The 27,442-nt window shown below is 29.1% G+C and overlaps 1 protein-coding gene across 1 annotated transcript in view; it reads right to left on the bottom strand.

The window, feature by feature from the left end:
• LOC125066036 (protein yellow-like) overlaps window positions 1–21,833 on the bottom strand; it is a 31,298-nt gene extending 9,465 nt beyond the window's left edge. Inside the window, exons 1-4 of the mRNA XM_047673926.1 lie at window positions 21,733–21,833; window positions 12,196–12,465; window positions 6,976–7,173; window positions 821–968 (exon numbers count right to left, since the gene is read on the bottom strand). Coding sequence (XP_047529882.1) covers window positions 821–968; window positions 6,976–7,173; window positions 12,196–12,465 — 616 coding nt within the window. The 5' untranslated portion in view covers window positions 21,733–21,833. The remainder of the gene's footprint in view (window positions 1–820; window positions 969–6,975; window positions 7,174–12,195; window positions 12,466–21,732) is intronic.
• Between the last annotated feature and the right edge of the window lie 5,609 nt (window positions 21,834–27,442).

Here is a 27,442-nt window from a genome sequence, read left to right as displayed (position 1 = left end):
CATATTCATTATTGGTTTTAGTAATCCCTATGATACTGTATCATTATCCAACCAAAATAGGCTCAACTATATAGTCATAACTACTTTGTATCATTCAGATTTATATAACTCGATTATGAACCATTTAAAATTACAAAAAAAAAATGGTTTTAAATATTTCAAAAGAAATACTAAGTGTCGTTATATAAAAAACTAAGTTTTCTATGTCTTGCGATGATTCTGCATTTTACATTTATAAACTACAAAACTTAAACACAAATATTCAACAAACATTAGTGAGGCAGTCAGTTGCAATGACCGCAGCGTCAAATGGCCACTTAAGGCAAGTCATTTTGATTCGTCTTGTACTACGGAACAGTCAACACGGTTGCGTTTCAAGCTTGATGATTTTTAACTAGTCAAATCGGAGAGCTTGGCCCACAAAATAATCGTCGCGGTCTGGTTTTTTTTTACGAAACTATATCTGCGCCTGACAATGGTTATAATGTGTATTTTTTTTTATAGACTTACCTTACATGTAAAATACCGGACATGTTATTCTATAACATTAAAAGGTATATTTTACATGGACAACTTTAAGTGTTCATGTTAAATATTATTTATTCGTATCTTTATCGACCAACATACTTACTAAATTTGATTAAGTAAAAAGTTGTAAGTTGTACGACATCTCTACATCATCTCTATATATCGGTAGCAACATAACAATACTGATTAAACTCATTACATATTAATAAATACTATTTACTTACAATTATAATAAATTCTAAATGACAACTTCTAATAAATAATAAATAATTTCAACATTTATTGATCTTACCTGGGGCGACGGTGTCAGTAATGTAAGCGAATAGATTATCACACGTCGAGGAATGACGGGAGGCGGATGACCTGCTGTCATCTAGCACGATGTTTGTGAGGAGAGACGCAGGGCGCAGCAGTTCTCGCGGGAAGTATACACTTCTCACCTGAAATATTGATATTTCTTAGATTTTGCTTTTTTATACCTATAACAAAGTAGGTATACTCGTATCTTTGTTTGTTTAGATATTAATTTATTTTAGGTCAAATGTGCCACCTGATGGTCACCTCCGCTTATAAATATTGGCTCTGTAAGAAATATTAATCACTCCATGCATCGCCAATGCGCCACCAACCTTGAAATGGAAAGTAAGCTGTATTATCCCTGTTACACTGAACCCCTCACCTTTCAAACCGGACAGCAATACCAAAGCTGTTTGGCGGTAGAATATCTGATGAGTGGACTTGTACAAAGCCCTTCCACCAAATATAGTACATTATATATTGGATGAAGTTACGTAACAATTTAATGTTAATAAAATAAATTTAATCTCACTATTTTTATCTTGGCCATACGCCATACCTATTTGTTATAGATAGGATCATAATTAAAGTATGTGCAAATATGCTTAAGAACTATTGGACCATAAAAAATTACACAAACTTGAATAATGACCTTGTTGTTGTAAAAAAAAACAAGAACTCGAGAAAAAATATATAATAGATACTCTTATATATAACATTCATTAATCCTATTTACGAACCCTAATTATTGTAATATGTATTTCAAGGTAATAAGTCGTTCACCACTTTTCCAAAAATAATACTAAATGATTATATCATAGTTAAATTTGTATCAAATAAAGTAGTCAATACAGGTTACAATTTCTATTTTAGGTTATTGTTGTTTTTAATAAACAAAAATGTATAAAATATAGTTTCACAAACCTTATTCAGATATTAAATATCGATTGAATTGTACTAACATATCACTGCACAGTGCAGTCAATTAACCGAATCATGAACGTGTAAATTTTAGACACGGCCTGAGTTTTTATTGCAATATTATTAAAACGACCATTTGTACAACATGTGCATTCGTAATTTTAATCTTATTACTATAAGTATAAAGTAATTTAATTTATACTATAAGATTTAAAAGTAAAGGAAATGATAAAAGTTTAAGGAACCGTCTGTAAATGTTTTGGGCCTTTAATTGTGGAATATTTACGAGAGGTCTATGCCTCCTCATTTTAAAGGATTGAACATATATGGATACACTAAAAAATTATTTATTTATAATTGATCGATAGTTTACCGATGTCCCATACTAAATTATAACAAACATCATGCTTTATACATTTATAGCTATTGATTTTATTATAGTAGATATACTCGTAAATCTTTACAAAGTGAATCTGTAACATGGTATTCATTTAAATTAAAAAATTTATAGACACATTATAAATTATGTATCTGTCATTACTCATACATCACTAAATATACATAAACATTCTCACAAGCATAGTTTGTATAAAATAAAGTGAATATTAAATAACTGATACAGATTCGTGGAAGTATATATGTATATTTTACGTTATTCATTTACGAATATTGTTACGTTTTTATAGACAATATTTGAAAACGAAAAATTTCGATCAGGAAATAAAATGTCACGGACAGTAAGTGTGAACATTTTATTTTTTCCTCACAGGCGACCTCCGAGGACGTTTGTATTGGAAAGGGTGTGCCGTATCCGTGCGATTGTTAGCCTACAATACGACAGTATCATTGAACTGCTGCGTTAGATCACATTCCATAATGTTAACTCGCTATTATATGCGCCATTACCGTTATTATTGTAATTCAAATACTCAAGCTAACGCGATTACTTCAAAACGTAAACAGTTCGTAGCCAATTGTACGTACGAGTAACTAAATTGAAAATTTATTAAACTATTAGCAATGTTAGAATTAATATTATAACTTATCTACGCTTTCAGTAGGTATCATGTTTCTGTAAAGACAATAGTTATTATGATAGAAGTTGAATGGCTAGTAGGCTTAGCGTAAGTACTGCTATAAAGTTGAGTCAGTCGAGTGACCTTGACATGAAAAGAAATTACAATCCTTTTTATCAAGGATATGATATAATAAGGATATTTTATTACTTTTCTTCATTTGCGCTTAAAATAAAACTTAAACAGATAGTTCTTAAATTAGAATAAATAACAAAAACACAATCACGATAATTATCTCGAATCTTATAAAAAATCATAATCAGATCCATAGATATACAATTTAAATATATATTGAACAATTGTTTTTAAAATTAAAAGTTACTAAAAATTTTATATTTATTATTTTTATTTATTATATTATTTTAAATATAAAAAATTGATATTTTGAAGTAGGAATGTAATAACCATTGTGTGCGACGAACCCAGATATTCTTTGCATTGATATGCATATGCAAATCCCATCCAATGATATAAAAACACACAGAAATCATTTGGAAATCGAATACAAATGAATTGTTTTATTAATACGTGTATTGGTAATCCATCATTCCTATCGGATGTACAAATCAATTATGAACGTTTATTACGGAAACATCGATGTATTAATAACAATCCGTAATCGCTATTTAACATCTTTAATTGCTGGTTTTCATAACCGAATCATAATGAGGTCGATTTAAAAAAATATCGATTACTGTTTAATATTCACAAAAGAATCGCTGAATGAAAACTAAGACTCTAGTCTCTATACTCTAGACAACTGTATTTAACATTATGTCCATCCCGCATGGATCTAATATATTGATACTAACTAGTTAGTATCAATATATTAGATACATATCATAATAATCATAGACAATGTATTATTCATTGTATTAATTACGAGTAATGAATACGTCAAACAAACCTTAACAGATATTAAATTATTTTTAAATAAATAAAGCCTTCAAAAACACCCACAAACTAAAAAGTATCAATAACCAAATAATTTATTAAATTAACATTTGATTTCCTAACCGAACAAATAAATCAATTTTATTTTACAATTCCAGTACAAATATCAACTAAATTGAACAACCAATTATAAAATAAGCAGTGGTTTTAAGCAATATTTAATACCATAAAATTAAGAAGTTGAATATATTGAATGTAATTTATATATTCTATATAATTACATTCAATTTAACACCTTAATTTTTTTCACCATTTGTCGGTTGAAAACCACTATGCATATAATCACCATACTTTTCTATATTTTTCTTCATTTTTATTTGAAAATAATATATAGTTATATATAGGTTTATATATATATACTTATTAAGGCCTGGAGTATTGTATTAGAAATCAACTAGACCAAAACATGTAGTTTAAACTGGATTAACTCGATGGAATGATCGTTTAATTATGCTTTTTCGAACCGCCACAGACAAGAATTAATCGCTTCACGCCCAATCGATACCAATAGTGCTCTACTGCATTTACAATTACCCATTTTACGGTATTGAGAACACGGGCATAAGGTTATTTCACGTTTCAATCGGAGGTATTCATATCAATAAGATACTATAAATGATAGAAATTCTATAAGAATCTAAAATAGAAAATGTCATTGATCATTACAGAGATATATAAGTTAAAACAACTTTTAAATTCAATAAAAAAATGCACAGAATCATACTATTAATTGATCGTGTCTGTACGTGGATATTTTTCAAAGATATAAAAGATAAGAAAAAAATATCAAAATACCAAAAACATGGTTCCGCCAGAGCTGAACAGAGCACATCTAAGTGAAGGTAGTAGTCAACTAAAGATGGATTTGTTTAAGTTAGTAATCGACCACGATAGTACCTTAGCCAACTACATCACCATACGGTGGCGAATAACCAAACAAGCCACCAGCAAAAGGAATAAGGTAGTCGAAAGTTGGCGTTAGGCAGATTGACCGTATAAGTCATCAAGCCTTCTTTCGTGCAGTATACAAACTGCGCCGAACACAAATAAATGGGTTCAGGGTAAGCAGGTGCTGAAGGAGACATATAATATACTATTACTCATATATCCATCTAGTAATTGAAATATTATCTTCTCTTTTTTTATAAAAAATAGTTGGGTCACTTGATGGTAACGACCGCCCATAGCCATTGGCGCTGTAAGTCAATATTTGACAATTAAAGCCAATGCGCCGCCGAATTCGGGAACTAAAATGTTATGTCCCTTATGCCTTGTTTTTAATATCTGTCACACTGAAAACACAATACTAAATAAAGATAGTGCCTACGCAGGTGGGCTCGAATGCACATAAATAAATGCTTAAGAAGTTTTGTTTTATTTCCATCACATATTCTACATGGATTTAATTGATACATGTAAGCTTCAGTTATTTACCCATTTGTTAGACACGTATAGATTACTTAACAAAATTCCAAATCTTTCGTTTTGAACAACATCCATTAAATTAACTTGTTGTTTTAAGCGTAGTGATGTTAAAACCATAGTTACCTAAAGATATTGAGTACAAAAACTGTATCTCCATATCTAAAATGCAAAGCATAAATTAGTTAGAAATATTCTAAAATAACATAATTAGTAAAATATTATATATTAATCTCGGCATATATTAATGATTAATTAATTATTGATAATTTTAAGAAATACCAAAACAAATAAACTAAACTATTGCGATAGCTACTATTATCAAAATAAGAATTTAATTATACAACTAAATACTCAATTAAATATTTAATTCACAATTATTTCAAAATCTTTGGGGATATCCTTGTCCATTGTTTTTGTAACTATATAAGGCGTATGTGAAGACGTTTACTGTTATGTATATGGTTAACGAATTTATTGTTGTTAAATTACTATTAGCTACTAATAATATCAATTTATGACTAAAAATAGTTTGTACTATCTATTGAATTATTGTTGCATTGTATATTATATAAGCCTTATATTTATACTATACTTCTCTTAATATGGGGGACTTTATTATAATGCTTGAATTTCGTTCCAAAAATGTAATACTTACACACTCAAATACTTCATGTCTTTATAATGTATTATATTTTAAAACATATAGATATTTATGCTCATTATTGCTAAAATATGCCCAGCATCAAACAAAAAAAATTGTAAAATTTTAAGGTCTTTTAACCTCGACCAATTTTAAGGTGAACGCCTCGTTTGCGAATCGTATTCATTAGAATCATTTCTATCAAGTAAGCCTACCGTTAATTCCAGGCCAAACACTCTTAAACGTACCCACAGTACAGTGAATTATTCTCACAGTCCACAAACTGTAACGATGGCATAACATATCTATAAAAACTCGCCATTATTCTAGTGTATCAAGAAACGAATTCCATACACTTGTAAAGTTGAATAATTGTTTCGCATTTTCACAGCCATTGAAAATCTAGATAATTAATAAATAATTGTTAATAATTTCCTTGTAATGTTTTAATTCAATATGCGTAAATTGAAACAGGCTAGTTTACCCAGTGAACCTGTATTTGAGATATCGCGTTATGGAGGTCAGTTTATATAATGCGTTAAAACAAGGTCGCATTGCAAATTTAAAACAATAATTACGTTCACACTCTTTGGTTATTTAACAAAATATAACAACAAATATATTTTTTATGCATTAAAATAAATATTCAAAATATAAATCAAATATGTATTTCGTATTTAATTTATACTTGGAATTTAGTATCATACCGGTAGTGTATAGTTTTTTTTTTATTAAATACTTATAATTTATTATATTTCCATTAAAGATTGTGACCCAATTGAAATCAAATAGTTTTGTTTTGCTTTATTGATACAGTTTGCTCACAGCGTTCGCTCGAATAGGTACCTTAATTATTTTTAGTATAATTTAAGTCAATTATTTAATTCTTTTTTTCTATTTAACTTGCTACTATCACACTGTGTCCCCAATGTGTAGTACTAATATTATTGGTAAACAATTCACTCAGTAAATTTTATACTGGTTTAAGATCATTCGGGTAGGTAATTATTGTTATAATATTGACATCACAGAGACATTACAAACGAGATCTAGATCTACAAATAACATTAAATAAAATGTATTGCAGTATATCTTAAAACAATGTATACAGAAGTAAACAATATTTTAACTTACCAAGCGGTCGGTAGCCATATCAAAAATAAGGATCTTTGGTGGGCAAACACGACGGAAGTCGTCAAGGCTGGTAATAACGCCGGCATCCAACACCCAAAGCCTGTTGCAACGATCAGCACGCACGCGATACACAGATATTAAGCCTGTGCAGTTGATGTCCCCACGTCCAGCTGTGTGCCATGACCAGTCCGGATACGCCTGATGGAAAATTATTTCGTAAATTATTAAATTTTTCTACAACTATGATGTTCTATGATTAATTGCATTGTTAAAAGTATAAATCTTAATTATTACGGTATAATTGTACATTATGTGTTTAAGTTATTTTTAACAATAAAAATAAAATAAGACAACTTCCAAAAATTAATAATTATATTTGATGAAATACTAAATATCACAATATTAAATTTAATTGTTTTATTTCTTAATATATGTTGATCAGATACTTGAGAACAATAAATGTACACACACAATATACATATACATATATACATACAATCAATACATGTATAACCTCAATATCCCATTCTTGTAGTGGCCACATTTAGCCTTAAACAGTTTAGAAAAAAAACTTCTAAAGATTTATCGTTGTATTTGTTTTGAACACTGATAAATTGAATTATTACCACAAATAAATAAATAAAAACGTCGTATGAATTATTTACAAACAGTTGATTTTTCACGTAGAATACTAATCAATGAACGAGACAAAGAAATATATCAATGGAAAGAATTTCAATAGCCGTGTGAATTGCTAACATAAGACCAGACTATTTTAAATCAAGTTACAAGAATAATTGCGAAGTCTATTTGAATGGAATATCGTTAAATAAATTCACGTTTATATCTGACTTTCAATTTCAAGTAAACATTTCGTACATACAAATTATCTGCGACAAATAAAAAATACACGTACACAACTTTTCTGTTCACGGTGTTTGAGAGAACATTTTGAGTCGGTCTTATGACGGTCTTTTGAATATATAATTACATAGATATGAAAACAATCTTAAGGACTCACATTTTTTACTTCACTTTTACTAATTGAATATTTTACAATTCTAAACAACAAAATGAATACAATTGAGTGGGATTTATTCAAAATCGATACTTACACTTTAGATAATCAAACATACATAATTTGATTGGCATATGTGGAGAAATGAAAATGGTTACAACTCGTGAATCCAAATGAAAATCGCGTTATAATTAATTAATTTATGTACATCGACATAACATAACATACAATCATCGCATCCACGGGTTTATACAAAATCATCGTGAGGAAACCTGCACGATCGGATTAAAGTTTACCATACGCTTATAAACCGATATATTATATCAAATCTGCAGCAGAGTGGAGAGATAAGCTCTAAAATTTCCTCACAAAGTAAAGAGGCCCTAGCCCAGCAGTGGGATATTTTTATGCTTATTCTTTTGTTTTGTACTATTAGGTCGAAATAGTGTCGCATAAAATTTGATTTACTTTAAAATAATGACTTCAGTTGTACGGCTTTATTGAACATAAAAACTACCTTTAAATAGCTTTGATTGACAGAACTTCCTTATCGGCGTAATAAATTAAGTTTCTTACTCGTGTTATATCATAATGCTACAAGATATTCATACAGAGGCTCGTTTATTGTAAAATACAGATACGTAAACTAACTCTTCAAATAACTATTTGTCCTAAAATCCTTTACAATCATATTTTTGAATGACTTGTTGGTAATATTAGTTATTTATTTTGATAATATATTTTAATCTTATTAATAATAAGGAAAAGTTTGCATTGGTTTATTGTTACAGAGGAAGATAGGAATCGTTTAAACATAAGTTTACCTGAAAAGCTTATGAGACACTACTTGTTTAAATTTGTGACATTACAGATTACCTAATTACTGCTTAACTTCTTCAAAGGAAAACCTTTAACATCATTATAGCAAACAAAAATGACCCCCTGACCGATTAAGGCCACGGCGGGCAATCTCAAGGGAGACTAGACAACTGCGCAGGACACTATATAAGTATATAGAGCACAGGTATGTGCGCAAACGGAAGTGCACTCTATATTCTCTTACTTTCTTAATCCGAGGGGACGGTAATTCGAATCCGACTGACGCGAACTTTCAGATTCCGGGATGCTACTGAGAATTATTCGACAGAAAATCCCAGTAACTTTTTTTTAGCCCGAACTGGCTTTTGAACCCTTGATTAAACTAGCGAGGCAAATACAATAAAACGTCAATAACAAAATTCAAACAATTAAGTTTTCAAATTTCTTAAGAAGGACAGCAGATTGTTTAATACCTCACTATAAAGTGGATTAATGAAGATACTAAATAAATACCACTATATCTTGAACTGTTGATGATTCATTGAACTTTAATTAAATAATATACAATTACATAGCTTAAATTTGGTGAAATGCAAATGTAAACCCGATTTAAATTATAAATAATACATCTTTTATCACATCTATAATAATATTATTTGGCAACATAAAAAGTTTGAATTCAAATATCGAACACAGATTATATTCGTTGTTCACGTGTATTATTGTTTTTGTATGTATAATGCAATATCCTAAAACTATAGTAAGTCCTAAATTTATCGAGAGGCGTTTGTTTTACTGTAATGTATAGGCGTAGGTACTAAGAATAATTCTGCAAAATTAACATACTAGTGTCCTCAACCTTTATCTAACCAAAATGTAAAAAGTATAGTTGTTAAGCTCACACAAACGATAAATATGGTAACCTACATAGACCACATTGAAAACAAACTCACATTTATTTTCTTAACTATCTACGATAGGATCTGTAAAGATTACTGTTAGTTTAATATAAAATAATAAAATTATTCTCCACAATAAAACATATTTCCTAGGGTTTATAACGAAGGCAAAACTGGAATAAGGAAGGTTGGTCAATTTATAAAATCTAACCGAATGGTATAATATTAACTACGTTTTTCTTACGAGTAAAGAGTATTGACCTTATCACGACAAAAACATAAAAGTTACTCAGTCACCGGTTACAAGATTATTTGTTATTTCCAAAACTATTTACTTCCACTTTATTAATTTATCGTAACATATTTGTTATTTTACATTTTATACATAAAGTACGTGTATAACATAATATTTAAGATGGCGCCAAAGTTTTTTTTTTTTAAATATGTATAAGTAAAGGTATACCTTTCTTTATCTACAATCAGATGCTTACGATATGATTTTTTTTTCTTGTGATAAAACTGATATCAAATTGTCATTTTTTTATAACTTGAATTAGTGGAATTACTTGGATTTTCGTGACTCTTGTTAACTATATAAGTCACAAAGCTTATAGTTAATGTTCAATATCACCGCACAAAATGGCGAATGCTCTTTGCTGCTAATTTAATCACCAATGGAGCTCGCCAAGGCCATGCCTTAGTTCCTGCCCTTCACGCTTTCTCGTGACAATTCTGAGCTGCCTGCTTCGTGTGTAAGACAAGCATGCGCCCACGCAGCGAGGTCGCACACTGACAGTAATTGTGTAACCTACCCATAGCTATGATAGGAGTTTTTTTGTCGAAAACACTAAATTCTAATAAATTAACGCTAAGAAAAAAAAATTGAATAATTTAACAATCTTCACAAATGTAATTTTATTTAATTATATAATAATGTGGTTTTTATAATCATAGAAATATTCAATAAAATTTGTGCATAAACGTTGTACGGTTAATTTGCGTGGACTGCTAGTAAAAAATGCTCATTGTAGCAATCAAGTGTTAAGTTTTTATTTAACTTAGTGTTAATAGTAAATACCACCAAAAAAATACGTCGTCCTTTTTATAGTGGACCTTTGTAGTTTAGCAATTAACAATATTCCAATAATATATCTTTAAGTTTTTTACATTGATACATTTAAGTATATGAACATACTAGTTTTCGGGCCCGTCTTCGCGAGAGACAAGACGAGAGAGTCGGTTTTGGTATAAAAAGTCTGTTTCCTTGGGGTTCAAGTTAGTTCCATGCGAAATTACATCTAATTCGGTTTAGTTGTTCATTCGTGAAAGCGTAACAGACAGACAGACAGCGTTATTTTCGCATTTATACTATTAATAAAATTATAATATACTTACAAGAATATTTTAAAATTAGTTCGCGAATAGTGAATAATTGAATGTAATCTATTTTAAATAATTTATATATACCCTGATACTAAATACCATTAAACCTTTGAAGTTGAAAGTGCGCGAAAGTAAAATACTTAACATAAAAACCATATACATAGCGTTTGTAAAATATAGACATCATTAACAACCATTACAGTTTTATCAATTTTAACTTATAACAATTTACTTCAACATAAAATAATGGTTATAACTTAAATCACTAACAATGTAAATGCCTCCGAGTGGCCGCATTATTGAAAGTAAAGTGGTGCAATATTGATCCTGTTTACTTGTAACTATAGACATTTTACTTAAGGATTATTTTCACAGCTTATACCTAAACGCTGCCACGAAGTTCGTGTTTTCGCTGTTCGTTAAATGATTGTTATGATAAAAGATAAGAAACCGGTCATATTTGTCACGTCAATAAGGTTCTACGTTAATTCTTTTAGGCGTGCAATTACAAGAACCAAAATCTAAATGAAATAAATATAAAAGATTATTCACAATGTTGACTTTTCGACGTACGTTTTCTGGTCATACGTAAACATAAATAACGAAACTTCGGTGACATAACGCAATCCTCAATGAGGAGCAACTTTCGAATCTTTCTCAATTTACATAATCCTTAAGAGTTAAATAAAATTACTTATAAAAGGCCAAAGGAGCGCAGTTCCAATTCATACAAGTTTTGTGAGTAGGTAACGAAACATCGATCATTATTAAACCTTGTTCTAGAATAATAATTTAATGCTCCGATCATTCAGTATAGGTGTTTATCTAGAAACGATTTTAAGACAATACGTTATATAACAAATTCCACGGCTGGATAAACTTTACCATTACAGTACTATTGTTATTTTATTTTCATAATATTACACTTTTTTTATATAATTATAATGTTTTATTGGCAAGTATAATGTTATACTAGAACAAAGTTATATTATACCGAGAAACGTCCAATTCTTGAATAATTTTACGCGCTATTTACGTATTTATATATCTACGACGTGATTATTAAAGCATATTTTCAAACTTATAAAATATTAAAATTACCTGAAGAACCGGACTGACACCGGGTGGCAGAGAACGGGGCACCCATGCCAATGTCGCCGGTACACCTGCACGAAGACGTGGTATTCCCAAGTATAGCCTGTCCCATCCAACTTCTAAGCCCGTCGGGACAGTGTTTTCAGGTTGGAACTTTTCAAGCAAGACCGGGTCTGGTGGAAAGTCGAACTGCAGCAAACTCCATTGATTCACAACCTCTAAGGTAGCACTCGCCGCTGCGAGGCAGCCGCACAGTATAAATGTTCTCAGCCCCATCTAAAAAAAAGAGTATCATTATTACATTTCTAGTTATCACTTAGATATTTAATAATTTTAATTATTGTAGCAAAGTTTTACTAAAAACGGGTTAAGTATACGCAAACTTTTCGAAAAATATAATACAGATGCTATCTATGTACTAGTTATGTTTAAAATAATTATATACAATTTCTAATACATTTTCCAGGAATTATTTATATATATATATGTTTAGTTATATTCTAATATTATGTTAGTATTGAACACTTGTCGTACAACGTTATATGTAATTTAAATAATGTAATTATCTTGTAATTCCTCTGCCATTTCTCAGAAAACAGTTTTGTAAACTTTCGCTAAAACACAACAATTTTACCATATGATAAAAAGTTATAAGTACGAAAATTCAAGAAGATTACATATATTAATAAGGTAACTTTACTCCATAAGGATTCAATGTTTGCATTATAACTTCGAAGTTATTCTACAAAACATTTCGCCACCCTGAAAACATAATGGAGGTCAGATAGCAATCGCTTTGCAATAACTATAAAAAAACATTCTACAATAATAAGGAGATTGCTACTTCCATAACACGAATGGAATATATTTAATGATATCTGACTAAAAAATAAATATCTAATTTAGTTACTTAGAAGGAACCGCAAACATTAATCAAAATCAAACAAATATTTACATCATTATTTTCATGTATTGATCACTTTTTAATTTTATAGCTGTAAAGTTTTAAATTTAATAAACAATGACAATGACCAAATTAAAATCATAATTTGATTGATAAGAGGTCAGTTGCCAAGTGCTATTATTCATTTTGACATGTGAGAGTATGTAACTCGAATCACCCTGACCTAAAGTGTGCCTTTCCATTACAAAAAAAAACTGAACTTGTATCTACCTACTGACATATTTTAATATTGTTTGCATACAATGATAATGCCTTAAGTATTATAAAGAAAAAAATACAAACTTTAATCTACATCGTTATTTCCTTAAAAAAGTTAAAACACCAGAGACCTATAAAAAAACAATTGAAAGTGCTTTTGCTAATTAAATTTATTATTAAATTATGAATATGCAAAAAGTAGTACAGGCGCTATATATGTATTTAATATACATACCTGACGTACTTATCAACGAAATAATATTACAAATAATTTATCCAAAATGCACATTCTTAACGAATTGTTCTATAATGTTGCAATTTACTTGACTGTAATTTCATTATAAACAATGCCGCTGTTGTAGTTGAGAACAATTTGTATGTCACCAAGCCATTCAAGCCGTCAGTCATCTTGAGCAACTGTCAGTGGCAGTTTTGTTTTAATATAACCCCTAAATACAAGGATCTTTTCAAGAAGAAGAGGGATCTAAAACACAATTTTTCGGATTTATTGTTTAGATAATTGGTTTATTGTAAGTGTTGGTTGAAACGAATAAATTAAAAGAGAATTAATTTTAATCGTTTGATTGCGCTGCGCCGCGCCGCGCTAGTATATTGATATGGATATGGATAAACTGTTTCACGGTTCATTTGTAACGTTATGAGCTGATTACTTTCGCGTTACACGTTAATAACAATTCAATTAAAATTTTAAATCTTTCGTACCAACTACCAGCTATAATTCAAGCAGGAAATATATGTCTTAATGAGTGTTATTATAACGCTTCCTTTTTTAAATATATTTTTTTATTATTTAGTATTTTCTATTATAAAATACTATTAACCAGACAAATATTTGTCTAGTTAATAGAAGTAAATTTCAGATTACCTGATAACCTTTTGACAAATTGTTTTTTACATGTAATATATATTTAATGGATGTTTTCAATAAAGATGATTAATTGATGTTATGCAATTTAATTTATTTTTAAGTTATCATTCTTATTGAGTTATTCTTATATAGTAAGCTATAAAATTATATAAGTTCGTTAATATAAAAAAGTATATACTGTTTCGTTTATTTAATTGTAATTTATTGTATAATAGAAGGTATAGTAAAGACAGTGGGCTCGGATACAAGGCCAAGTAGCAATCACCGATTGCTCCGGGAACTTGATTAAGCAAAATTTAATTTAAACATTATTTAATCATAAATATTAGCTACTACTGTTTTGCTACTTAATTGGGATCAGAGTAATGTATGTGATGTTGTCCAATATTTATATTATATTTATATTATTATAATATTCAGATTATATTTCTATTTAAATATATCATCACATATATATAAATAAACATATTAAAAAAACGAACTAATTGGAAATTAGATAGTCACTTACATTAAATAATAACTAATTAGTTGGTTTAATAAAAATGAAATTATATGTGTAATAGCTTTATAAAAATATAATTAATAAATTTTGTTTATAAAAAAATATATGAAAACCATAGCATTTAATTTAATTTAACATAATAAGATTTAGTTAATTCTGACCAATTTTTAACTTTGCTATATTTAATAACATTATAATAAAAGTTAAATTACCAAAAGTTGTTATATATTCATTGTTATTATTAGTATTCATCAAATTCTTTCTAATTAATCGTATTCACATTCCATTCTTTGCGTAAATAAATTGCCTAAATTAATGCCCTTAGTGAAATAATTACTCGTAGAGAATACGTTAAAACTAGGTTACTAAGATAAGACTGTTTCATAAAAAGCAAAATAATCTTTTACGCATAATTGTATACGAATATAATGCATCATATGTGTAAACAATTCACATTATGCGCTATTTTCCGAATTGATTTAATAATAATAACCTAATATTATATGAAATGGACATATAATGCTTTGATTCGTCTAGATATGGCGTTAATTTGCGTATATTTGAAATAGAAAAATATCAGCCAACTAGAGTCATAAACGTCCCGGTCGCTCAACGCAAAAACTGTATTAATACGTCTTCCGTGATTAAATTTTAGGTGCCTAAAATGGATGAACTACAGAAGTGTGTATTTCATTTTATTTATTTAACACAGACACTAAGATCACCAAGCATAAGTGGTCATAGACATGGCCAATCTAAGACATATCTGATAATCCTGCCCCACCAAAGTTGGGAAATGATATTATATCCCTTGTGCCTGCATTTACAATCGCTCATAAACCGGAAAACAACAACATATGTCAAGTACAGGCTGTAGCTGTACATGGTGTTAATATATTTGATTTTAGGGTGATACCATCCCACTGCCCAGACGCCTACACAGACCCAGTACAGAAATAACAACGGATAATTAAAAAAATACCACGTGAAAGTATCTCTTTAATCAATTGTATATTTATCTAAAGTGTGTATATGTCATAATTATAACGATATGTTCACAGTAGCCGTGTTTGTATTAAAAATTCTCCATTTGAGCGTTTAATAATAATAATACACCAGGTATTATTATTATTAAACGCAAATCAAAATATATTTATAGGAGATTTCAATTTATATATATATATATATATATATGACAGTGTTATAAATAATAATTTAAGTGTTAACACATCAATATCGATTTCCAAAACTGTAATAAATTTAATAGTAATAAATACCAAAACAAACGGGTAACAATTAAAAAAGAACAACGATGCATAAACATCACATCCTATTAACTCTATAAAATGCTGTACAACTCACGCTACCGCTATTAGATATTCTTGTAATACAGAATTATCGTATGTTTAATTAGTTCTTATTAGGAAATGTTCTAAATGCAATTCTTAACTTTAAACGGGATATCTATACCAGTATAAAAACGTTACGCAAAGAGAAAAGTGCAACTCGACAGGTTTTCCTGAGCCAGGCAAAGGCAGAATAAATGAATGCCTTGACGCTGGTTTCATGATATCGTGTAATTTTTTAAATCATGTCTTTATATATGATATATACATGAAACGAATATTTTGTCCTTAAACTGGATATTATAAACAAACAATTCCGATGAAGTATGATTAGATGATATACAATACAATATATAATATATCATTAAATGAAACGATTTCATTAAATTAACATTTATTCCCAATGATTTATCACTTCATACTAGAGAGTCAACAGTCCGAAAGAAAATTGTTTATCAAATGAATTTATCAAACCAAAAGCTTGGAAGAAAAATATTACGTATAACGTATAAATATCACATTACTAGACACACATCGCTTGGATCCATAACAGTATTATAATATTTGTAGCAAGTATTTTTTAATATTTGTTAATACCATGCCTTTTGCGAAGACAGGTTAATTAATCGTTCTGTAAATGTCTGTCTATGGTAAATGATTATATCTTAAGACCTATGTAGTTGTTGAATTTTTCTGTTACATCTAGACTGTAGAAAGACTGTAGATTTTTTTATTCAAAATAATAATTAATTAAGTTTAAACAAGGGTTACATTTAATAATAATTGATTTAATACAAGAGATATTTTAAGTAATTAAGTAAATATTTATATTAATAGAAAAATTAAAGAAACCACTTTATTTACTGCGGAATCTCAATTTCGAAATGAATATTGTTACTGTTAATAAGCTTTCGTCAGAGGTGTGTGACTTACGAAGAACTGTCAGTCGCAATTATCAACAACAGCCAATTGAGGGGTGCATGTCGCTAATAATCTACTCAACTGTGACCATGTCTCCTGGACCATTTAATAGCATGAGTGTTAAACCTAAGCGATCGACTTGTCAGAAAATTAATTATAATGAAGCAGGTTCAAATTTAGCTTTAAAATATTGAATATAAACTGCTTTCTATTCCAGAATCTAGACGGGCTATCACATAATTAATGACTCTGCTTTTCATTTCATTAAGTCTAAATAATGATAATATTTCAAAATCGTATTACGACTTATAATACAGATAGCATCGCACTATTAGACAGATATAAATACATAGTATGGTTACATACAAAATGGAAACAAGTTCTCAGTTACCATTAAAATATTTAGAGTATATCATTTACATTTAAATGCTTTTAAATACTATATTAAGTAACAGTCTTTCTAACAATTAAACATATGTACATATATGTCAAAAGCTGTCGTTATACCTAGTCTTTTAAATGTATACGTTATATCTACGTAATTTTATGCTTCGTAATATAATTACTAGCGATGTTCTACAAAAATATGATAATATAGCAAAATCTCAAACAATGTTGTGTACATGTGTATGTGTGTATTCATAAATCAATTTGTTTTGTGTTGAAAATTCGCGTGTAGTTAATGCACAATAAAATTATCCTGACTTTAAACATTTTAAGTAATTATTAGGTACTAAGTAATTATGCTATGAAACGTGATCAATTTCGATATTCATATATTCGATGAAACAATGCCGATTTGATTTTATTTACTATGGATAAAACACATGTGAATATGTTATGTATAAAAGATAGTATTAATATTACTAACATAGCACTGTATTTCAAACTCTCCTATGTAAATTCAAAACAATGGATATCTAACGTTAGTATTCAGTATGTTGCTAATAGGCCATTCTAAACAATAGACAATAAGTCAACATAGTGTGTTGAGACTATCGATCATGGTTTACTACAACAACGATTTGTCTTTATTAAAACCTTGTTGTAACCATTTATTATAATATGACATGCATGTTACATGTATAACATCATGATCGGTGTCAAAATTGTACTCAAGACTATAAATTACTTCTATATTAATAGGACGAAAATAAAAACTAAAGTCAAATGATGTAATATAATTTTCGATTCAAAGATCAAATGGAATTTTCATTTATTGTCCCTTACAGGTAAACCTAGCTCAGCAGCATACGCGCTTAAGAAAGTTTGACAACGATGTAACTAGCATTGAGGCTGCTCGTTTGGGCATTATTTAATATTTTCATTGTATCATCATATGGTATATTCGTTTGGAGAAGAGTCTGTGACAGATATTCACTATTCAAAAACGAGAAGCTAGGGCTGTTTATAATCTTAAGCGTCACAATATATTTACAATAACAAGTATCCATAACAACATCGATGATTTTGATAGAAACAGACAAACATGGTAAAAACACGAGAATTAAAGACAACATTTAATACCAAGCTTTCTATTTCACAAAGGCTCCATTCGATTCTATAATAAAATATGCATATCTTAAGAATATATTTTAATGTTAATTTAAATTCTTAATATTTTCTCGCTAAATATATACATGACATTGAGACATTTTTTTTAATTCCACCGAACGTTTAATGTCCTTTTTTTTTGTACTCGATTGATAAAATGGCTGACTGTGCTAATACAACAGTAACTTGTTTACTAGTAATTTATATGAAACTGAAAGTGATTCCGTTTCGCGGTAAAAGTGACATACATGTACTACACCTTAACAAATAAGTCAATCGTGAAAAGTCCGATAAATGTATAGGCTCGTATTGTCTTCGTGTTTAAGGTTACAATGCAACATCAGTGATGCTCAGCCGACGAATATCTTGCTACGACTAGATATATTCGTAAGCATGTCACTCGCAACTTTCAACTTTTTACCGTAAACATTTTAGAAAAAGAAGTTTATTAAAAATATATATTATGCATTTTAATTTTTATTTTACATCTATACGATACCAAAAAAAATATACAAAAAAAGAGGTTGTCAATTCGAATGTTTTTTTATCAGAACTTAGAGTAATTTATGAACAAATTTGTATTTTATTTTTTTTGGGAATTCAAATGAAACCTGACGCGAAATATAACCCTACTTCCTATTTAATATTAAAATTTCGAGAATATTTTTTAAGTCAGTTATGTTTTTGTTAAAATTTTATATTATGCGTTCACGCATCGATTATCCGATTGAATTTGTATATACACTTGTTGGTACTGGCGTGTCTGTCATTGTACCAGTAACGAACAATAGGTGGCGCGGTAGTGTTATCGGATCATTGCTTACAAACTTTAGAGGTCTTGCAACATGGCTAGTATGTATATTATGAAATAATTAGGTTATGCTAAGTTAAAAACCATTATTAAACAGTTATACCTATTTATTCTATGAGTAATGTAACGAATACTCTATTCAAACCATAACAGGAGAACCACTTGACAGTAAATTGAGGCGATATCATTGGTCGAGATCTTAATTACTAATCTATGATATTTGTGTTTTAGAAAATAATAAGAAATAGGACCGAGCAAAGCCATGTGAACATACAATTTCGGGGATCCTTATGTAGGTCTTTATTCAGGTACATATACAGGTGAGTTTAAGTTTACAGCCTCCTTAACTCTGAAGAATTACTGAAGAAACAAATATTCATGCTTGAAAATCAACGACTAATATTTCCGCGCTTTTTATCATCTTTGCAATCATGTATAGAATAAAATATTTTTCTTGGAGGATGTATTAGTCTGCGGAGTGTCGGAAACGTGTTATTATTAGTTAATTTATTATTGTTTAAATTTAAATAATTAGTATTTTTTAAATATATTTAGAATATATTTAGAACACAATTTCAACTGCTATTATGTGTTGCTTCTTTGTTGTAAACATCTTGAGCATCTAGAACTCGAGACATCTAATTTGGAAATTGCAATTAGTAATAACCAAAATATATTAATCGAGCAATTCAACAAATAGTTGAATAACCCATTAAAGCGTACGGTGCATGTAGGCCTAATTCTTGTTTGTCTGAATCTGTCAATACTGTAGTATCGATTAAATTAAGATAAATATTGATTAAAACAAAAACTAAAATTTCAATTAAATATTAAGTAAGGTTTCCACTAGACTTTACATTTTTTGCGTATTCGAGTAGGCAGTAATTAAAAAAAAAAAAAACAACTATTCTACTTCTACGGCAAGGAACTCAATACTACAATACAAAACTTAATAATTTTTGACATTCAAGACCAGTGTATTCATATTTATCCTACAGTCAAAATAAACGAATACTAATTTCTCACTTTTTTATTATTATATAATCATATAATCATTTATCGAGTTTAGTAATCACGTTTTCACAGCATATTAATTATTATTATTTTAGTTTTTAATTGGCAAAGCTTATTCGGTATAGATTTTTTATCATTGCGCGCGATAATAATTCAAATTTTTGCGTCAAAATCGTATCGTTTCTTGCTGCCATTATTATTTTTTTGTAATTTTAGCTAATAACTGATTATTATTTAGCAATTCTTACATTACACAAATAAAAAATACATATTAAGAATATAACATCGCTACGGAAACATTGTATGCAATATTAAAGACTGTCTTATCGCTTACTAGTTTTCTTTTTTTTTTAAGTTTCGCGTTTGAATTCTGTGACTTGGGATCTGAATTATTATGATGAATGATCGTGACAGGCCAAGGGATGGGACCCAAATGTAAATGGAGCCTCATTCTAAAAAAAAATTATTATTTTTTATTTTATACATAATGTTCAATTATTATTAAATATGTACCGTTTCCGCTTATAATCTTCTAGAATCAGTGTATCTGTGTAATATGTATACATAAAAATATTTCAAATGGTACATATAAAGAAAAAGCACTATATTTAACCAATATTTATAAGAAATTATAGCAAATTAAACACTTGTTCATTTTTGCGTATTAGAATATATCTTATTCCGCTTTTCTCGATAATAACTAAAATAAAAGCAAAAACTGGGACGGACGTGGTCAACAATCTCTTTGTTTAAAATACTATGCCTGTCCGCCTTATTATTATTCCGTAACAACAACACTAAAACTATCTAGCGGGCTATTTATTTTACGATCTTGAACAAGAATTAAAATCTTTATCGATGTCTTTTATTTACTTAAGAAATGTTGGAGATTTTTTAATAAATTTGTGATATAATTGAGCTCTGAAATAAGTCACGAACATCAATTCATTGTCTCCGTTGTTAGTAAACATCGGAGTTCAAAACTTGATTATATTTTTACAAATAAATAATCCATGACTTTGTTTTATTTAAGTCATAAATAATAAAATGGGAAAACAATAATCCCGGTGAGTCTTATATTAAGGCTTTTCACTATTATTTTTCAATTAAATAGTAAGCCTCATTTATCCTATGTAAATGATCAATGAACTACTTAACTAACTAACTCTTGACTACTGTAATTTTTAAGACTACATAGTTAAATTATTTTTAACTTATTAAGTATACTTAACAATTTCGTGACAAAATTACAATTCGTACATTTTCACATTCATAATAATAAAATATACACAGAGAAATGTAGATCTAAGTAAATAAAAAATAACATATATTTTAAAGAATTACCTTTAGAAAATAATATCCAATTCGATCGACGAGTCGGGCGCACTTCAAATCGACGCACGTGTTAACCGAGAAAATGCTCAAAGAGGCGCGAGTTTGCGTTGCGCCCGAACACAACACTAAAGGAACAGCACTATACGCACACTGAATTCATTCGCCCCTCTACGAAAAAATTAAAAAGTAAAAGTGGTCCTGAAGGCGCGGCCAACAGCCCTGACTCGCTGCCTCCGATACCAACGACATCTTATCATTATATCATTGTTCTTACATGAAGTGCGACACGTTTATTTCGTTACGGTCTCATAAAATCAAGGTCATTTTATGGTCAAAATTTCTTCATACTTATTCAAAATATATTATTTAATTTATTTAGATATCGCTGATTTAAATAGTTTAGTATAATATTTTATAAATAATTACATCACATGGTCAACTAATTTCATAATGAATAATTATGATTTCCTGTAAAAATTTTATGTAAAGAAGTTTATTTTATTTCACACAGTAATTTGAATCCATATTAATTTATTATGATAAAATAAAACTTTATTCTTAAATTTATATATAATTAGTACTATTTGTTTATGATGGTGATAAGAGTGCATAGTACAGTGCAGTTTTATTGAACATTATATGAGGTATACATTTTTATAATTAAAAATATAACTATCCTAATATAATATAACATTAAGAAAAATAAATAAAATTAATTATGCAGTATAAATAACCAATTAATTGTTACTTTACGAACGTACTCATGAACTGTTTAAATAAAGAGTTAATCCATTTAAATTTAGAGTTGTAAATTATTGGCAACAATTAATCACTTGACAGTTAATAATTTAAAAAAACTAGATGTTTTAAATCAAGAATAGCAGTGATATCGAAGTTATATCCATGCTAACAATAAAATATTCTACAACTAAACTCTGCATAGCATAAGATTTAGGATAGAAGATTATTGCATGATATGGCTTGTATTGAACTTAATTTCCTTTTTGCCGACATCTCCCTTACATTCTTAACTGAACACGGAACAAATGGAAATACTTAAACATTGCAAGAACACATAACTCTGAACAAATCACAAATAAAATGCTGTAACTTTGATCGGCGTTCCCAGGCTCTCAATTGTGATTTTTTGTCCTCAATTGATATAATAGCTTGGTAATGTGTCTGTGAGAGCAACAGGAAATATAAGCCCTACCCTGATGTCGGAAGAGGCTAAAGTTTCTATTACATCAATTAGAGCAAAACGTATTTCGGCTCCTATCAGCTTACAAATCTGATCCAAAGCGGTATTTTTATTAACATTTCGTAATTAATATATTAATCTAGGCAATCTATTTTTGGAATAACATGTTACACGTTAGAATAATTTCGTTACGTGTTAAGCATCCTTGACGGCTATTTTTAAAATGAAAGGCAACGATTTCATAATTAGAATAATATGTTAACAATATTATTTATTTCCTGTTAATAAAATTAATAGATTACACGAAACTTTGGTTTGCTGTATAATGTATTCTCTCTTTTTTACGACCCAGTAGATAATAATTTTAATATTTATTGCAATAAATTTCCGTCTTTTTAGAGCGGTTGTGTTTGTTTTGTCTGTGTAAGCGTATATAACTAGCTATCCTATATAACTTCGTACGGGCAAATAGTTACAAAAAAAAATTCTTAGTGGCCCTACTACAAATAATTTTTGGAACTCTTAAAAATAGTTGAATTTAAATTCAATCGGACTTATAGTTTTGGATACCTCGTGATATGTGTTTCGTTTCGATTAATCTCGAATATAAGTATATAAAGGAGGAGTTAATATGAAAAGTCCTGTGTCCGAAGATAAACTTAAACACAAAAATGCCAAGTATTCCTCTTTGTCAGTAGATAGCTCAAAAAATCTAAATAAAAATCATGAGACCAAGCAGATACTAATAAAAAATCTATCTTAATCTAAAACGTATCTTGTGATAATCGGCTTATGTCCAATTCTTATCAACCAAAACCCATTTTGGTATGCTGCGTAATCTGCTCGTGGCTCAGTGGACAGTGGAGTGGAGTGATGGATACCAGTCCCTTTCCGCCGTTTTGTTCGGAACCATAATAGTCTCACAGAAGGAGACTAATTTACGTGTCATTGGACACTAAGAGAAACAAAACAACATATGTTAGTTCAAAAACCGGTATATTGGTGGGAACCCAAACCACTAGCAAAAGTTCCCATAACACAATATAATATTACTTTTAATAAGATAAAGTGTACTATTTTTGTCATATTTTTAAATAAAAAGTATAAGTGGTATAAGCGTTCGATGTTTATAATGTTCTCATTATTCAATGCATAATTTAAAATGGCAAAAAATTGGTAAAAGCAAGTAACTTAGACCTTATGATACTAGGTTGACTACAGTGGATTATGCAATCTCGAAACTTGATCATGAATTTTCAGAAAGTGGTATTCAATAGTGACTTAAATAATCAGGGTTGGATTTAAATAAGCCCAAGATCAAGGGCTTCAATCAAGATGTCTAAAACAAATACCATCCCATTTCCGACGAATAAACAAATTCAATGTAGTATAAATAAATATAGTAAACTACAAGGATAATTCTTGTATTTAAGATATTTTTTAAAGAGAATAATAAGATTGATATAAAATAAAATTATTGGTTGTGATAATTTAATTTATTCCGCATTTATTGTTTAAACACCTTACTAAAAGATATTGCTTAATTTATTTGGGAAATAATTTCTTACCTCGTTGCCTTCAGACCTCTTATTCCGGGCCCCAAAGCAACTACATAATATTTAAAGAACACACGTATCCATATAGCGTCAATAGATGTTTTATAAAAATATTACTTGTTTTATTTTTTCAAAATAGATTTTTGTTAATTCCAAGTGTTCGCTGGACTTTGACATGTACTACTTTAATTTAACTTCGTAAGAATACTTTCATTAAATTTGCTAACCTTCCCAATAAAAACAACTCTGTAACTTGTAAGGACTTCAGATGTTATGATGGAAAGTTTTTACTTTGAACATTTTTACTTGACCTCAACGAACTTGTTTTACTTTCTCACTCAGGTGAATATAAAAAATTAAAAGACAAGTAATCTGAATTGTACTATTAGGTCGTTAAATATATCTTACTGATAACAAAACTGTAATATAAGGTTACATATTTTACATAAAATCTACAAGGCTTTTAAATTAATTAAGATAACTAGACCATATTATAATGTTATTGTTACGAAAACTTTTTTAGGATTTCACGTGTTTTAGTGAAATATTTACAGCCTTACATTATTTATTAAATAATGCTTAACCAAATATGTGTTATAGCTCAAATTATTGTGCATGTGCACAATCATGTTTAGGACAATTTCAATAATCATAATAATTTTTAAGTAAATATTTCGCACGTTGTTTGAGACAAATCCTCTACTTTTTTTAATTGTTATGTGTGTTCTTCCATTCGCCCTTTTGAAATTTATTACTAAAACTTGTTTACCTTAATACAAAATTATATTCAAAATTATCTCAGACCACTATTTAAAAGTCAAAAATTATTAATAAAATATAACAGAAATTAAAATTTATTACTTTTTTGGATTGGTACATTTCTGTTAAATTCGGTCCAATCATATTTATAGTCAGCCCATTCAATCGTGAGTGTAGACTAAGGCAATATTTTATTAAGCGCACCCATCAATCGAGCAAAAGCATCTTTAGGGGGTACCAATGTACCAGCAAATCTACAGAAAAGCTTTCTATCAGGCAGCCGACTTTTTTTATGATCTTTGTATGCAGAAGAACAAATGTGCTACCTAATAGTAAGTGGTCACCACCGCCCATAGTCATTAACGCTGTATGAAATATTTATCATTCCTTACACAATAATAATAAGTACCGCTGTGTGGTGGTAGAATATCTGATGAGTGGGCGGTATACTCAAACTTGCACAAATGCTACATATTATAAGTACATTTATAAAGCTGAATAGTTTACGTATTTGTATGACCACTCTAATTTCAACTAAACATTCCGATTTCTCCAAAATCTGTTAGCGTTCGAACGTCCATTTATTAAGCCAGACAAACAGACTGAAGCAAATAAATTAAATTAAAAAAAATGTGTAATATTTTATTTTAAAATTATACTAAGCTATGCATTCCAACTACAAATTAACAATTATTATAACTTTTATACATATATCAAAATATTATTAACATTAATTAAAATTCCTAATTTAAACTAGGAAGAAAAACAAAACTTACGACTTCTTGCATGACTTCTTACATATTAACTTAAATAAAAAAATAAGGCCTAAAATAATGCCAGAGGTTACGAAATTGAATCACTTTAAAAATTAAAAATGTTATATAATTCGTATATTACAGAATACATACTGGCTATCAAATTTGAAATTTTTGAGCATTCAAAATGTTATCCTTTCAAGTACTTTCGAAAGAGTGAATGTTATTTTGTAAAGGCACATTAATTAAAATTAAGGTACAAATAAACGTAACTATGTACTTGATTAACTTACTTTTAAAATATTTGTATAAATTTCAGCTCTCTATCGAGAGTACCATTGAACCATCTTGGAATTTAATCGATATGGTATAGTTAGTTTACGTATCCCTCTTGAGAGATTTCAGTTTAATTGGGACTATTACAGAAGTTGCTCTTAAAATATTTTTAAAAGTTTGTATAAATGTTTGGCCATTTTATTGTAGATTTAATAAAAAAAACGTATAAGCCATGTGAGCTTGTTTAAATAATTCAATTCGATACGTATACAAATATTTCAACAACAACTTATACGTTTTCTCATTGTGTCATTCAATAGGGACTTAGAATATAAAACTCCTCTTGAATAAAGTATGTTAATGTTTATTTTTTCAGATAATTATGATACCAATTCTAATTTCTAATGGTTCTATCTTGAATAAGACAATCATAGAATCGTTTAATGATCTGTGGGGAAGAAAAAAGGTATTATGGTAGGTTTTTTCACGGTTTCAAAATCCCTCAAGAAAGTTGCGCTATTTAATTCAAAAATGGTAATGATTCAGCTTTTATAGAAATTTAGCATTTTTAGAATTAGCAGCCTGTAAATTTTCCCACTGCTGGGATAAAGGCCTCCTCTCCCTTTGAGGAGAAGGTTTGGAGCATATTCCACCACGCTGCTCCAATGCTGGTTGGCGGAATACACATGTGCCAGAATTTCGTTGAAATTAGACACATGCAGGTTTCCTCACGATGTTTTCCTTCACCGCCGAGCACGAGATGAATTATAAACACAAATTAAGCACATGAAAGTACAGTCTTGCCTGCCTAGGTTTGAACCCGAAATCTTCGGTTAAGATGCACGCGTTCTAACCACTGGGCTATCTCGGCTCAGTGGTTAGAACGCGTGCTCGCTTATAGAAATAACGTGTGCTATTAAGGATCTTTACTTATTCAGAAGTCATGTTATCTTCCTTCCTATCGTTATTCAATATTTGAACCCACAGTTCTTGGATAATCAATTTGTTAGATAAGATATGGTAGGAAATGCTGATAAGCTCAAAATGTCAATCAAAAAAGGAGTACAGATAAACAAATCTTAGATTTACATATTCTATGGACTGCAAACAATTTGCGAAATCATAATGAATACCACCAATCAACAGTCTGCAAACGGTGGCACTCGGCCTTG

This window comes from Vanessa atalanta, chromosome 8, assembly GCF_905147765.1.
Source record: "Vanessa atalanta chromosome 8, ilVanAtal1.2, whole genome shotgun sequence".
NCBI lineage: Eukaryota > Metazoa > Arthropoda > Insecta > Lepidoptera > Nymphalidae > Vanessa > Vanessa atalanta.
This window is presented reverse-complemented; position numbering and strand designations above follow the sequence as displayed.